The 17,171-nt window shown below is 42.2% G+C and overlaps 1 protein-coding gene across 5 annotated transcripts in view; it reads right to left on the bottom strand.

Moving 5' to 3' along the window:
- SCML2 (Scm polycomb group protein like 2) overlaps positions 1-16,015 on the bottom strand; it is a 72,782-nt gene extending 56,767 nt beyond the window's left edge. For 2 of the 5 annotated variants that reach the window (XM_040582642.1, XM_040582644.1), the window contains exons 1-3: positions 15,055-15,269; positions 14,847-14,950; positions 2,447-2,554 (exon numbers count right to left, since the gene is read on the bottom strand). In XM_040582642.1, the coding sequence (XP_040438576.1) occupies positions 2,447-2,468 (22 nt within the window). In that variant the 5' untranslated portion in view covers positions 2,469-2,554; positions 14,847-14,950; positions 15,055-15,269. Of the gene's footprint in view, positions 1-887; positions 1,137-2,446; positions 2,555-14,846; positions 14,951-15,054; positions 15,271-15,907 lie in introns of those variants that run through there. The other 3 variants (XM_040582640.1, XM_040582641.1, XM_040582643.1) reach the window with 3 other exon arrangements.
- Between the last annotated feature and the right edge of the window lie 1,156 nt (positions 16,016-17,171).

Here is a 17,171-nt window from a genome sequence, read left to right as displayed (position 1 = left end):
ATGAGGTTATGAAAGAGGGAAATACTTCTGCAGGTACAAAGAGTATTTTCTTTTCATCTCCTTCACCTAGCCACATTCGATGACTATTCCTTGAAACCTGAAAAGTGGTCCTGAAAATGGGAACTTTCTTTTTTCATGTTAGAGACAGAAGAGATTATTAGTTCTAGTCTTGAAGCTCATGATGACAAAAAAAGTCAGTTTAATTCATTATCTATCTTCCTCTGTTCATGAAGTCCATTTTGAAAGAGACAAGTTTCAGTCTACTTTCCAACGTAAAACACACTATGCTTTAGATCACTTATCAGAATATGAACAAAAATGAAATGCTACTTAATCACATGCTACTCAGCTCTCTGAAAAAAAAAAAGAACAAAAAATAGGATACCATTTTCAAAGAAAGCTTTTAAAATACAGTAATACATATAAGTATATAGAGTTTATATATTTGCTATGTAAATATATATATTCAGCCTGTAATACATACAAGCTAAATACTTACTTTCAAAGCTTCATGAGGTAGTGATTAGAATACAGGACATACCGAAATTACAAAAGCAGCACATTCTATTGTTCACCAACTAACCATTTTTGTGCAGTGCACTTCATAAACTAAAGCTGTAGATACAAAACAAGATTAGAGTATTTAACACAGTGCTTTCTGCTTACCAATTCAAACCCCCATGTGTTTACATTACTCCCACCCTATCTGTAACTACAGAATTCTTCTGGCTGATAAGATTACTCAATAGAAGACAGGCAAGGGCAACCACATCTATCGTGCAAGAAATTGGAGACAAGGAAGGAAAAAAGCTATCTTGACTGACTTGTGAATGCCAAAAAAAAAACCCCAAACACCACCAAAGAAAGCCAACAATCAGAAAAGGCACCTTTAGAATATAAGGTCTGGTACAGATAATCCAGTGTACAGTTCCTCTTACAAACTCCCATGTTGAACTCCAGCTTCTTGTCTGAGATTCTTTAAAAATCCACAACACTTCTTTCTGGGAAGAGTTAACCTTTCAACAATCAAGGTAATTCCTTTGTTCATGTGCTGGCAAGCATCATGTCTTTCCCACAGAATGGTGTGCTACATAAGGAGGCACATGTGTTATCTTCTCAGATTTGCTGTTTGCTTGCTGTCAAATGTGGGGAAAAAGCAGTTCAGTCGTGCTTCCAATATTTTTGCAGCTATTTCTTAGCCACCTTAATGTCTTGAACTTTGATGAGTGTTCAAAAAATAGCAGGAAACCACTTTTTTCAAAGAAAACCCTTGTCTCTTCCTGATGGACGTGAAATACCTTTGGGTGACAGAACATTTGCTCTTCCATGCCACAGAGTTGCTCGCTTTCAGATGAGGTTTATTAAGACAAGCCCAAGACTTACCATCGCTCAGGAAGGGGCCTTCTTAACTCCCTACCACACAAGGTTGTGAGCACCTTTTAGCTACCCTTCACAAGCCTCAGTCCACATAGTTGAGGATATCAAGACAGAGTGAATATGAAATGACTCCTTTCCCTTCTTTTTGTGATTCCCTAGTGAGATCCTTATCTTATCTGCCCAGAACAGGGTGTCTCTTTTCATATATTTAGACAACAGCCATGCAGAAAACCTGCAAAAGAAGGAGATAGGCTTCCTCCATAAACTCTGGGTGCAACAATTAAATGGATGACTCCTGCCACTACAGAAAATCTATTACAGCAAAAGACAATTATTTACCAAGGGAGCACACAAGCACATAAAGCATCTTGAGCTGAAGGTGGAAAGCTCAAGAAAAGTACAAAAGTGTTAGCAGCCTTTTATGGGGGAGGACTACCCATCTGAAAGCTTTGAAAAGCAACAGCAACCTGGTTTCAGACAGTGGGTCTTTCTTCACATTCTCTTTGTTTCACCAACTCAAACATCCTTGTTTCTTCTTTAGTCTCACTATTTTAGCACTTAACTCACAATTAACTTCTGCAGACATGACACAGCAAAAATCACACCTTCGTAGTACACTGTGCATTTGTGGATAAATTTCTTTAAAAAATTATTATTTCATCTTGAAGAGACAGCTGCTAATGCCATTCACTGTGATAAAATTTGATTCCCTGTACTACTCCGTTATCATCCTGCTAAATTATATGCAGTTACAGAATAAAGCACTACATTTTATTTAATATCACACCTAGACATATTCTTCAATTTAGAGTAGAATAATAGCTTCAAGGCTGTCACAGGACAAAATCTCTTTGCCTGAACTTGTAGAATTCCAGGATAAGCCAAATTTAGCATACTTACTCTAAAACAATGTGAAGTTTAAATTTACCTGTATTCAGTACGTATCATAAACTGTCTTCTTTAATCTAACAGCACAGTAATTGTCAAGTAATATACTACCACCTTCAAAAAGATAATTTAGCAGGTTTCCTATTTTCTTTCCTCTTGGATAAAAGCTACCAGGCCTTACCTTTAGCTGCTGTTCTCCCCATGGTAACACTTCTGTGATCTCCTCTCTCACAATAAAAAGGCTGAAGTTGAAAGACCAGTTAATTCTTCCTTTCAGCACAACAGTTTCCTGTGGAGTAGTAATACAACAAGTTAGGGGGGAGGCTGTTGTTGGGGTTTGGGTTTTCTTTTTTTGGAAAGAAGGATTTTTTTGTATTGGTGTATAATGATCTTGCTGCTTTCAAGTTGCAAACGTTTAACAAACTGTGTGTAGAAGAACAGCATGTAAACAGTCGATATTTCAAAGTAGCAAGGGTACAGAACCCAAACTCTTATTTCATTTAGACAGTTAATTCTATAATTATTTGCATTCTCTGTGGATTACTAATAAAAAGAAGGATATCAAATGTGCTTTATTCCTTTTTTCCCAACAAACAATACTGAAAAATGGAAGAAAGAAGACTTTTATACATAACCCACATGTACTGCCTCACTTGTACAGGGTTAAATAATCATCAATTTAAACATCTTCAGGCAAAACACACTACCTTGTACAACTACAGTGGAAGGGGGAACAAAACAGCCATGTAAGAAATCCACACAAAGGCCCAAGTGCACACTGATACCCCTGCCCACCAGGACTTGTAACAGCGCAGAGAACTTTTTAAGGAAACGCTAACTGCAGATAAAAGCAGCAAAACACATTCTTGTAGCATTTAGAAACTAGAAGGGCCAGATTAGTTAACTATTGTAAAACAGCAAAACAAACTTGTGTGTATTACTGCTATTTTCTACTCCACCATCTAGGTTTTTTGAATTTTGACTATTTTCAATTCAAGTCAAACTCATTTGAAGCTTTCTAGCCTTGAAGTAACAAAGCTAGCAAGTTTATTATCCTTTTCCATCAACTTTTCAAGTAATAATGGGTAAAAATACATTCAAATTCCTGAATTATCTTCTTTGATAATTTCCTTTCAAGGAACTCTCGTGAGGTTAAAATTTACTTCAACAAAAAAATCAAGATTTATTAAAAAAATGTTATATAGGTGCATACTTTTCCCAAAATTAATTTTGCCAAAGGTAACATTTTTAGAAGCTACAGCTTTGCAGTGTTATTTAAAAAAGTTGAAAAACAAGTTATCAACACAGAATTTCTTGAATCTTGTATTCACATGCTAAAAAAATACATATACATGTTACATATAACAATATAGGTGTCATACAGCTGAGCATTTTCCTGAAACTGTGACATTTCAGTGAAATTTCTAGGAACTTGCACACTATGGTGATGGATTGCATGTTGAAAACTTTATACAGTGCAAGTACCATGACTGAAATTAATTAAATATGGTTTTAAAAATGCCAGTGACTGAAGAATTAATTTAGGGGGTGTGTGCTGTGTGTGAACATGCTGGATGGTTACTACAAAAACTCTCAAGACTGAGACTTGGAAACAATTATAAATAAAACTGAATATTACCATAAAATAAGCAGGTTTTGCTACACAATAGCATTCATAGCATAAGTGATCATCAGGATTAAGAATAGAAATCCTTTTAAGCAATCAAATTTTAAATACTTGATACTTTAATAGACTAAAAAAAAATTCAAAGCTTTTCCATTGCAAGTTATAAATTGTGAAAGGTGATGCAGCGTCAAAGTTACTGTTTTTACAGATTACTTCAAAACAGTGCATGGGTTTTATCTTTTTGTTCGAAGTACCAGATTGCACTTGGTGCAGTAATAAAGATTCCAACCCCGCAGTGATAGTCATCAAGTTTAGCACAACCGGAGTGTCTGTCAGAACATAAAAAGGATTCCAGCTTTTCATTAGCTTGTGTTGTACCAGATCGGCTATTTACAGCATGCCCACCAGCCTGTTAAAAATATAAGACAACTGAAAGTTCTGAAGGCACTACTTAAAATGAGGCAATCCCAACTGCAGGAATACAGTATATTACTGTTTCAAAGAGGTGCTACTTAAAACTCAGTTACACCTAAGTATTCAGTAGATAGCGTTGTCACAGAAAACATTCAAAACTAGTATTTCTGAGCCTCTATCTAGCAACTGCTACATGCTGCTCAGTTACAGCAATCTGGAAACTAGTTACTGTCAAAACAGAGCCAGATCAGTCTGAAACAAAGTGGAACTTCTTTTGCAGGGACAAACCTAGAAAGAACTTTCCAACGCTTTGCGTAATTCAGCTGCAAACCGTAAGCAAGGCAGTTATGTCCTTTGCTAACCAAGAAAGACTCCTCTTAGGCTGCGCTCACCATCACCAGCCTGGCTCAACCCACAGCACACCCATCACAGAAGAGGAGAAAACAGGGAATACAGGGAAGAAACCTCCAGGGACATTTTGGCAAAATTACGCAGAAAGGACAGAGTTCAAGGCATTTGTGCATGCTCACCTTGACAAGCCAGCCAAGTGAGTGATACAGAAAGCCGGAGTTCAAAAATGAATCTAGCAGCTTCTAGAAACAAAGGGGGTAAAATGAAACAAAACAAGGTCAGGTATATATAAGCAAACAAAGAAATGCAATGGCAAGGATGAAGCATAATGGCATTAGGGTGCACAAAGCAGCAGGATGAAAACCAAACTTACAAAGACTAAGCTAAGCACAGTGATTGTCAGTTACAGACAGAAAACTGCCAAAACCTACTGATTTAGGGAATGGTGGTAAAGAATCCATATCAGACACCAGTAAGAAACTGTTTGCTATAAATTAAGGAAACTGAAAAAGCTGAGAAAAAAAAATAATACATGAACCTAGGACAGTATTGGATTCATCATCAAAATATCTTCAATTTAAGGAGCCACGGAGGATCTCCACACTCATGAGGTCTATTATTTACATCATTTCATCACTTACATCTCAGTTCATCCTGTAAACTGAATTCTATCTGTGATTAGCATCCCCTACATCAGTTACATTTTCAAAAAAACAGATGGAAAGCATTCATCTGCCTTTAATTCCTTACTGAAGTTTTTATTGTTAATCCCCAAATCACTTCTACTAGCCACCTCCCACTGTGTGAGCCCTTTGTCAGAAAGCAGCATATTAGTAGACAAGCCTAAGCCTTCACCCTCTCTGTGCTGCTACTACATACTACTAGGTGTCAGAAAACAGGATGGAAAACAATTTTCCTGTCTAACCTTACTCTTCTCATTTTGAAAGAATTACTCAACTGACATGTATTGCTGCATTTCAAATAAGCTAGTAATCTCAGAAAATGTCAAAATCATTCTTTTTTGCCTGCTACGCATCTGCATTATCCTTCCCACTGTAAAGCAAGCACTCAAGTAAGCCGAATATCCTGAAAAAAAATCATGCACATTTAGGGCTTCCCAATGCAAGTTCATCTTGACAGCATGCCTGCTCATAAAAATACATACTACAGAATTATGGAGATAAATATAACAATCAAAAGAAGCCTAAGCAACCACTAGATTCTGGGTTAGTCCCCACCAAAGAGATTAAGGTTTTTCTGTCAATGATGCCCCCAGAGGTAAGACAAAGACACCAATTTTAAAGCCAGTTTGCTTTATTTATAAATGCAGTAACTCAGACCTCATCACTGCTGTCCTCAGGGGAGGAAGGGACAGTTGTCAAAGGGCAGTCTCCGCTGGATAAGGACTGAGGCTATTCTTTTAGAGAGATAAACAGCACAGAAGAGGAGTCTAAAAAAACGTCCACTTTGAAGCATCACTTAAGTTCTTCTTAATTTTAGCTTGAAATACAGGCAGTCATTTTTCAGGCTTAGTCCAAAAAAGGAGTTATACTTCCCCCTCTCTTCATTCTTTTTCTTTTACAAATGCTTCCAGGTCAAATTTCCATACACAAGTGGGGAAAAGAACTACACATAGTTTGAACAGCAAAACCAGTTATAGACAGAGAATAGGTGCAATGTAAGCAAACAAATATTCCCCCACAACTCTTTCGTATAGTACAAGACCTACATTTGCTTTCACCACCAGCATTCATGTGCTGTTACCTTTAGAAACATAAGACACCAGTTGCAACTGCTGGCCAGTATCACCATACTCCCATCGCTGCTATTGCTCCTCACCTCCTTCTTGCTGTTTGTTACAGACAATACTGCAGACAGCCCTTCAAGAAAAGGACCTACAGAGCCTCCTCCATGGACAGACACACAGTCCAGCAGCTGCGGTTCCCACTCCAGCTTCCATGCATGGGTAACATGTACCCACAAGCACCAGTCGCTTCCCAAACAACTGTGACTTCATTGCATTCCTTCAAAGTTATCTTTCATGAATCTGGAATACATTTTTTAAACCTAATCATCTATTAATCTGTTATCTCTTACATAAAAGCCCTATTTCATATCATTTTCACAAGCCTTTAAGGGGTTGAAAAGAAGCAAATAAAGAGAGTAAGACTTAAAAGGAATATTTCTATAAGGTGCAATACTTCCAAATCTCGAATACTTGAAAATTTACTTTCCAGGATATTAGCCAGTGTGTAGACTCATTTAGTATACTTCAAGACACAAGAGCATATACTTGCTTATTTCTGCAATAGAGATAATCACTTTACACCTTTTAAACATACTGTGGCATCACTATAGAAAAGTAAAGTCTCAAAGGCTAAAATAAAAAGAAAATACTTACATGAACATAATCAGAAGTTCATAAAATGTAACACAAGCTTATCAATATTATTTAGCATTACACTTATTTGATTTCAAAACAAAACATAAGATCAGGTCTTCTTTCATTTATGCACACAAAATATAACCAGTTGGTGTTGTGACAAGAAACCTGACCCAATTCACAATCCCTTTTAGTTCACATTCTTTGTAAAGAAAAAAAAAAAAAAAAACAAAAAGAAAAAAGTTATATTCTTTCAAGGAAAGCAAAAAACTTCCATGTTTTCATACAACAGAACTTTAATAAGCTGATATATCTGAATTTCTAGAGACATCTCTTCTCTCTAGAGATATATCTTCTTTTTTAGTTGATAAAAACCAAGCTAGGAGAGAAAGGCTTTTGTCAAGTTAACAGGCTTTCAAAAGACCAAATATTAGCTAGTCATATGTATTATTACGACAACTAAGTTTGAATATTTCTTAATTTGTTAAAGGAAGAGAGGGGATACTTAGTGGTTTACAAACATGATTTTGTAATGTCATTTGCCTTAACATCAAGAAGAAATTTTCTGCATTTGCAAAATTCCTCAGAAAGTCACCAACAGTGTACTGCTCACTATTTATGAAGTGATTAGCATAAACAAACATTTAAGCTGTCAACAGTAAAACACTGCCTGTAAATGTTCTACCCTCTCTCCAGGTAAGTTTACGATCTGCTTTAGAATATGAGCAACTGTAATTACAGTAAGTCATACACTTCAAGACTACAGAAATCTCTCTAAGCTCTCAAACAGTACTAAGTGTATTATTCAGTACAGAGCAAGGCATTGTGTATTTTAAAAAGCAATACTAACAAGGTTTAGACCAAAGATTTAACAAGGTTTAGACCAAATATTTGTCCCCAAAATTCCTGAAACAAGAAATAAATACTTATAAATGAGAAGAGCAGATAAATAAGGTCTCCAAATTAAACAGCATAGCTTGTATCAATGCACAACAGACAGAAATCTGTCATGTAGATTCAACATTTACTAATTTGAAAGCAATTTTTAAAATTAAAGTTTAGAGCTGCTCTTTGGCTACTAGTGGAAAATAAAAATAGTTTTTCTCCTCTTTCCCTCCCTCCCCATCCTGCTTTAAAAGTCAGAAGATGTGGGGTTGTAAAAACCTGAAAAAGGAAATGGTATGTGTGAAGTCAGCAGTTCAGCAAAGCGGCTGACTGGCCATTAACAGCTTTAAATATTCTTAAAATGCCAGTCTTCCCACATGAAAGAGCATTTTAATGTTATATTCAAATAAATCAAAAATACAGCTTGCAGCGCATTTCTGTCTTAAGTAAAACTGCCAGTTATAGTAGTTTACTAGTATATATTTACAGTAGCACAACAGTTTGACAAATTGTTTAAACGTTTTGGTGAATTCAGCTCACTGAAACCTCTGCTGTTTTCCACTTCCCCCTTCAAGCCTGGAGTACTCTTCCTGAAAACATTCATCATCATCATTCAACCTGGCTTTGTTCAAATGCCTAACTCAAATTTCTTTCATAAAGCAAATGAACTATATTATGCACAAAACCCCCCAACAATTCTGTATGATTAGCACTAGCTAAGGGCTACATACCTGCGTGAAATATTCTCTACAGCCCAATGCATCTCCTCTGCCTTCAGCTCAGCCTCCTTTGACACAGAAAAGAGCTCTTGAACTATTTGTTCTGTGAGGCACTGAGCATGCTTTCAGCACAGAGTAAATACAGCAGGTAAGGGAGAAAAGAAATTGCTGTTGCAAACACAGGAAGAGATGCCCAGATGCTAGAGATCCCCATAGAGCTTTTCTGTGCTTGTCTTTGGCACACAACAAGCAATACCAGCAGCTTTAAAAGCAGCAGTCAGAGTATGTGTAGATAAGTGGACAGGGGGGAAAAAGACAATTAGAGGAGGGATGGTGGAAAAGGGGATTTTACAGCCTCTTAGGCAACTTTGGCTTCCTCCCGTCTACATTACCTCCAAACTTGAAAAGAGCTGAGGAAGCTCTGTTCAGATATGATCTAACAGAGCTCTCTCCACATACTGTGTAGCCGACAAAACCATCCCTGTGGTCCTGATTTTTATTCATCCTACAGAATATCTAGAGAAATACAAACAACTTCAGTCTAACGCAGAAATCTATGGAAGTCAAACAGTGTGCACAATTTATTTTTTTCTTTGAAGGCATGGAGAACAGCCTTGGGACATTTCTGCACAGGATCAGTCTGCAGCCAGCACCCCAGGTGGAGTTAGCTTTTTTCAGAGCAATACGCTTGCCTCCCCTTGCTGTCAGCAGCAACATACTCCTGCTATCATGCTCTTAACAGCACTTAACATATCTGTTTCTCTCTCCCCACTTGAGAATCCAAACAACATAATGCTGGCTGGGACTCCCTGCCACTGTATATTAACAAAGACAAGAACTTGCCTCACCACATCTGTCTGCTGCTGCAACACTGCAGTGTACCCTGGCTCACATAATGGGACAACTACACTGGTCCGACACACTAACAATGTGTCTAATCAAGGCACAAAACCAAACCAACCAGTCTTAAAAAACCCTTAAGCAATTTCCCAATAGCTCCTCCTTCCAGAGGATGTTTCTGAAGGGATAAAACCCCATAAAGCTGCTTACAGTCTCCAGGCACACATCCCTATACTGGACTCACCTGTGCTGTTGGTACTGATGGCTGTGCTGTTTCCCCAACTTTTTATTTCTCTGACTAAAAAGGAAAATCCTTCTTTAATCCCCTTACACAGGAAGGGAGTTCATCGTCCACACAGATGCCACCCAAAATATTTATTCATCTATTTGGACAAACATTCATAAGCACCACTCACTGCTGCTAGACATGTCTGCAATTAAAATGCTGACAGGTCAGAAAAGACAACTCCTAAGTGCTCAAAGGCCTAGACAGCTGCAAAGACTCAGCTGTAGTATTTGCTACATTCTTCAAAAATGGAAGAAGATGAAAGACCCAAAGCATCAGGAACATCCAGAGCAAATCTGTATCTCTTTTTCACTTCCCAGGACAACTTTCAGACTATAAAAAAAAACCACCAAAAACAAACAAACAACCAAAAAACAAGTGAAACAGGCTGTAACAGCGCAACCTCCTCCACCTCTTCAGCACAGCTGTCACTGGTTTTGTGCAGCTCTAGCCCAGGACAGACGCAGAACATCTCCCTTTCTGCTGCTTCTGGAGATCACGTTTCTGCTACTTCTAGAGATCACCTTTCTGGAAGCAATCCCCGCCCCACCCCCCCCTCCACCCAGTGCCTACACCATTAAGCACTGGAGAATATTCAGACAAGGACCCGGGTAACATTTACCTACGAGCTGAAAATAAAAAATTACATGTCACATACAAAGTTTCCCAGCTAATTATAACACTGTTTATGTACTGGATTTAATCATGAAATATCTTCTGACCTTTCCAGAAAACTGCTGTCTGCCTCTTTATAGCACTCCAGGGCAAAGTACACATACATGAGATTTGGTATGACAAGTGCCATCAAACATGCTACAGCTCTTTTAATCTCTGAGCCTCTGACATGGTAATGACAATAAGGAGCTCCACCAAATTTAGCAGCTCTGATACCCTTTCACATTCCTCCACGCACAAGACTCACTTTTACAAACTGTGCTTTTTAAATGGGCTTTTAAAAATACCCCAAGAACTGCACTCCTTCCACTGAACCTTCCAGCATTAATCTCTGATAGATTCCATACAGTACATAAATAACGGTACGTGCTTCATTTTAGGTACGCACCTCATTAAAATGGTGTTACCCTCTTAAAGGATGAAAGGCTAAACTTCATCTTTGCCCTATGCTAAAAGGAATCATATTACCTTGAGAAGACCACAGACTTAAGACTTCCATCAAAGAAGTTCATCCCTTTCATGAAAAGGCTGAATTTCCTTTGTATCTTAAATGGAATTTGACATGATTTGTGAAGCTGAAAGCCTAGAATCAAATTATTTAACCAGGACATCTACCTTTAATGCAACATCTTGCTTGCTTTTAGATGATGACATACAAATGAGGAGCTGCACAGAAAATATACCATTTAAGGGTAAAAAAAATAACAGTCCAAAACTCTGTTCAGAGTTAAACTGCATATAGCATTATTCTAAAAAAAAAAATCCAAAAAAAGAAAGAGTACTTTAGGATTAGTTTGGGCATAAGATACCTCCTTGTGGAACAGAAAGGCTACTACCCCACTGCTAAAAGAAATGAAACAGCACTAGAATTCTGTTGAAGGTTTTAGTATATCAGAAAGATTTTGATATTAGGCTCTGCAAGTAATTCAAAAAGGCAGAAAGAGAGCACATGGAAGAACCACTAAGGACACACTTAGTACTGCACCAATTTGGATCCTAAAATTACCAACCACTATCCCTAAAGCAGGCGCCTTTGTTAAAGAAACTATGTCCAGAACTATGAATCAGTCTTGAATCTCCACTGCTGAAATGAGAGACATGTAACTTCCCATCACAAAGAAGCGTATACTTCTTCAATTTATATAGATCTAAGATAAGAAAATACTGGATTTTTTGGTCCTATTCCAAGGACACCTGCTGCAGATAAAAGGGGAGCCTGCTTACTGTTGGCTCAGGTACCTGAAGCCACCCTTCCCCTCCTGCAAGCCCCCCGTGCCCATTCCAAAAGACAATACACTTGAGGAGATCACAGATACAAGTTTTAGGCAATGTGAGGAATTTAAACAGATTCCCACACATGGACTGAGCTGGTCACTTGCCAAACTGCTGCTCCACGGCTATTGCTGCTGCAGGAGGGAGAGGTGGCAGAAGCTGGGTACACATGGTCAGCCCTCACTGACCATGCAGGTCAAGTCAGCTGGCAGGCGTGTAAAGGTACAAAACTGGTATTTACACAGAAATATACTCTTAAAATAAACTACAACTCACTTCAGGACTTAACTGTTGCACTTTTAAATGGCTTCATCTGAAGCAAATTGATTGCTTCTCCACTTAGACATTGTAAGTAAAGCTGTTCACACACACCATGTACCTCACCATCATCGGTCATGGCTACAATGCAAAAATAAACTTAATTGCATATAAAACTAAAGCTTCCTACCACACCAAGGTATCACCAAATTATAGAACACTTGGACCTTGAAAGAAGTCTCCAAAGAAGCCACACAAATTGTATTAGTAAAAACACTCTTCTATACCAAAACACAAAGCACAGGAAAAGTAATTCACCAAATCCTATCAGAACGTTAACAAATATTCTGGGACTTCAAATTACATTGAGCAGCCAAATTAAAAATCAAAAGTATTTGCAAAAATACCAGGACTACTACATGTAATGAAAACACCAGTAACATTCAAGCACAAATAATTTTCCATGTAACATTTCCATTGCTTCATATTTACAAACTGCTCTATTAAGTCTCAATAACTTCATACAGGACTTGCTGGCTTTTCTCACATGCTAGAAAAATCTTTTGAGTTCTAGGCCACTTATGTTGCATGTCTTACACTTTAGAGATCACAAATGGTATAGTCCTTTACGTTTAAGATTTTAATCTCTGGAAGAAGCAATCAGCACTAATGCTGGGTGCCTAAGGCTATTTCTTTCAAGTGGGAATGAACAGAACTTTAAATGTCCTGCGGAGGTCAAGGAGTTGGTTAACAACCCCCCTTGTGTAGACTCTTTGAAGCAGCATCCCTGTCTCTACCTGTAGTATGTTTGTTCTATATTTACACTTAGAAAATATTACAGTAGACTGTCAAATGATATTTTCAAAGACTGTCTTAAAACATTCAAGAATAACTGTGTATTTCACCCATCCCTGTTTCAGGTCGGTGTATCCAGACAAGTAAGAAAGCCAGCTGCAGTGTCCTGGACAGTTAATGACAAATGTCTTTTCCTGATACTATTTAATGTCAAGGGATAATTGCTTCATTTCTCCCCACACATCCACTCCATTATGGATCAACTGCAACAGTAAAGGGAGTAAACAAGGCTTGCTCAGAGCTCACAATCCCATTGGAATAGCAAAAAAACAATGAAGCAAAATCATGAGAAAGACACCCGTGGCCAGAAACAGCTATCTACATTTGCCTCAGGCTTTTGGACATTCTCTCTTAAGTAAAGCTTCGTCATTGTTTTAAACTGACATTGGAATTAATACTTTCTCAGTGCTACAAATTTCACACTAGTGAAAACAAAGTTACACTTGCTTTTCTAAAGGAAACACCCCGCAATGCTGCTTTTGACCTCGAGCAGCTACTGCATAAAACTGTACCTCTGCCTTACGAAAGCACCGTATCTGGATGCAGCAAGGACAGCCACAAAGGAAAAAAAGGCATCTGTGCATCCAAAGTAGGAATATACAGTCTGAGGAAACATTTTAGAGGACTGTCATTGCTTCTTCCCTCACCTTTCTACATCAAGATCAACACTTAACATATGACCCAACTTTAAAAACAATTTAGAGACATTCGTTTGTATATCTACACAGCTTCTAGTTCATACTCGCAGCTACAACACATAAATCAAAAGCCAGCATTTTTTTTGCTGAATATGAACATTAATATAAAAATATACAACACTAAGCAACCTGAAAGATATTATACAAATATTGCTGCCAATTCACACCAAATTGAAAGCTACAGCAATAACTCCAAAAGCTGTCTCAAACAAAAAACCAGTAAACATTACTTTGATATTCAAGACCAGACCATTTAAAAGTTAAAAGTTACAAGTACTTCCAGATCTCAATTTCATTTTTACCATATACTCTTTCCCGCTCCCACTTGCATTACTGTGAAAATTCCAAAAAACAACCAACAGCAGTGCCTTCAATGTGTTTTTTCTTTACGTCAATTCAAGTAATATCGTCCCTAAACAGTACTTACATTTTATGATACCTTAAGGGAGAAAACCAGCTCCCCCTGCCCCCAAGCACGCAGCCTGGTTGTCCAAGTAACTTCCCTGGACACGCTACCAGTGAGCCCACTCATGTGGGCTCTGGGTTGCTGTGGACTGAGCAGCACTTGACGGTGGTCCGTGGAGAACTGGTATGCTGCAACGCTTCACTTTCCTGTTTACTACCTAATGTTAATATGACATCTTAAAACATAACTGTAACACAGCGAATGCTTTCCTGCCGTTACTCCTCCCATCTGCACAAGTGCCACAGATGTTACTGACCCCAAGCGCCTGCCTCACTGACTGCTTTTTCTCTGCCACTTCCAAAGAGTAAGGTGCAGTACAAAAGCTTTACAAATCCGAAGGTTTACGACTGCTACTCCGAATAATAAAAAATTCATAACCAGTCAGACTTGAAGAGCTGTTTACAGGTCAGACATAGGATGGTCTGAAAAGCTACCATTATACCCACAAAGTCTAAGCTTTTAAATTTTTAATCACAAAGCAAACATTAGCTAGAACATGCATGTTATAAGTAAGGTTTACATTACTAGAACTCAGTAAGTTATCAGTATTTCACCTCTTCATTAAATCTTCTGGGCTTTAGAATTATTTTTGGCTGTCTCCTATAGCCTAATTAATCAGTGAGAAGCAGAAAATAACCGTAGGGAAATGTTTCAGCTTTAAATTGCAATAAGTAATTAGTCTGCAATTTTTAAAAACACTTGAGGTGTCTCTCTACTCATAAAGAATAACTGAGCATAAAATTTAACTTGAATATCGATGTCATTACGACAGCACTGCACTCGGCTTTGCAGGCTGTCCCAGCAGCTAAAGACAGTGATGATACACAACACGAAGAAAAGAACTCTTCGTACCTTAACGACCTCATTTGGACCATGCCACATCTACGGAAAACACAATTCCCCGTGCAAGGTACTCCCAAGTCGGCTGCCCATGTACGACCTTATATGCAGTTTAACTGTAAAGAAAACGGGAATGGTGCCGCAGCGCAAGCCAAGTGCCCCCCAAACTGTCCACCCCCACCACCCCGCAACCACAAAGCGGCACCCCCAACCCCCTTACCAAACACCAGGGAACGCTCCGAACTACTCAGTTTTTAACGTGCATCCCGGGTTTCAGGTTAACAACAGCTTCCCAGGACCGCGCCAGCCTCAGGGCTCTGCCCGCGGTACCGAGGAGCTGGGCGGGCGCAGCCCCGCCGGCACAGCCGGGAGGGCGGGCGGCCGGAGAGCGGAGACGACGCCGCCGGGGGAGGCAGCGGGGCCGCCCGGCCGGGGGAGGCGTGTCCTCCCGGCGCTCCTGTCAAACACCGCCGGCTCCGCTGCGCCGGCGGGCGGCAGGGAGCGGGGCCCGTCCCGGCAGCAGCCCCGCCACGGAGGCACCGGCGGGGCGGGCAGGCGGCGGGTCGGGGACCTCCTGAGCCGCCCTGGCTGCGCGCCCGGGGAGCGGAGCTTTGTCGGTGCCGGGAGGCTGAGCCGCCCCGCTCCCCTCGCCCGGGGAGCGCGTCCCGCCGCGCCGCCCTCGCAGCTGCGCCCCTGCCCCCGCGACCGGCGGGATCCCTCGGGCGGGGGGCGGCGGGACCCGCGGCGCCAGGAGCTCGGCCCGCCGAGGAGGGGAGCGGGCAGCTCCGAGAGGCCGGGACGCGGCGCCTGAGCCCGGGGCGGCCCCGGCCGGAGCCGCTGCCGCCTCCAGCGCGGCGGGGCTGGCGGCGGCCGGCAGCCGGAGACTCTCCGGAAAGGAAGAAAGGGCACAGTGACGAGGGGACGGGGCCGCCGCCGCTCTCCTTTCCCCGCGGCGCCCGGTGCGGCCACGGCGGGCAGAGGTCGCGGTGGGAGCCCGGGGAGGGGGGCACGACCCCCGTCTCGCCTCTCCTTCTGTCCCCGCCGCTGCGGGCGGCACCGCCGCCGCCACTCACCGGGCGGGCGGGAAGCGGGTCCCCAGCCTCCCGCGGCGGCTCGCGTGCCTGTCAAGCCGCTCCTGCCATCGCCCGCCTCACGCCGCCGCCATGTTCTGGGGGCACCGCGCATGCCCGGCAGCGGCACCGGGGGCGCGGGCCTCCCCACCGCCGCCCCCCTTCCGCTCGCCACGGGGGAAAGCGGCTCCCGTGGCGCGACCGGAGGTCCGGAGCTCCTCACCGGGGCCACCACGTGCCGCGGGGCTGCCGACATACCCGCACCTCTCCCGTGTCTGCGGGAGGCGGCCCCGCACGAGCGGGCACGTTAGGGGCTGAACCGCCCCCTGAGGGGGAGCCGTGAGGCGGCGCCGAGCGCAGCGCTGCCGGCGTGGCCCCCGCCGTTCCCCTCCGCTGCCTCCCGCCGCCCTCCCGCCTTCACACCTGGCGGCGTCCTCTGGCGGGGCGCGGCGAAGGCAAGGGGCGCCCCGGGAGCCATCTTGCGGCGGGGTAGGGGCCGGCCCGCGCCCAGCCGCCCTTCTCGGGGAGGGCGGCAGGCGGCGTTGGGGGGCTTCGGTGGCGACGGCAGCTGCGGCGGCACCTGTCCCCCTGCCCTTGCTGCGGCGGGGAGCGGCGACACTTCGGGGGGCGGCCGGCTTTGGAGGGTTGGGGTCGGCGGGGCTCCGCGGGGCTCCACGGTCCTGTGCCTGCGGGCAGGGCCGCCGGCTGGGGCGGGAAGGTTTCCCCATGGCAGGTGTTTCTGTGGGAGACTTGGGTGCCAGCAGTTAATGTCTGGAAGATGCGTGAGGGATTAAAGACAAAAGTTTTCTGCTGGGACGCGTAAGGCGACGCGCTGCAGCCGCGTGTGCGATGCCGGCGTGAGGGTGCAGCCGCGCACACCGCACCGGCCGCCTCAAGGAGCAGCCCACGTTAACGTGCGCGAATGGCCACAGCTGTATAATGCGTATTACAGTCGGTGTACGTCTACTTCAGGGGTTTTACACAATTACTTTACAGAGAGCCGCGCTTATAAATACCGCGTAATAGCTGAAAAGCACTTCCTTGGCTTTTTAGGAGGGTACGTTCTCGATTTATAAGCGCTAGGTGTTCTAGTTCAGACCTCAAGAGGCGTGTAAGCCTAAGTATGTCTGGTGAGAAATCATCTTTTAAATACTACAACGTTCAGGACTTTCCATGCCCAAGTTTCATCTTTGGTACTTGAAAGTGATATTTTAAATTCAAAACTAAGGTTGTGAGAGTGAGATTCTGGAAGGGTTTTGTTTTGTTG

This window comes from Falco naumanni, chromosome 2, assembly GCF_017639655.2.
Source record: "Falco naumanni isolate bFalNau1 chromosome 2, bFalNau1.pat, whole genome shotgun sequence".
NCBI lineage: Eukaryota > Metazoa > Chordata > Aves > Falconiformes > Falconidae > Falco > Falco naumanni.
The sequence above is the reverse complement of the archived record's forward strand: the minus strand, read 5'-3'. Positions and strand labels throughout refer to the sequence as shown.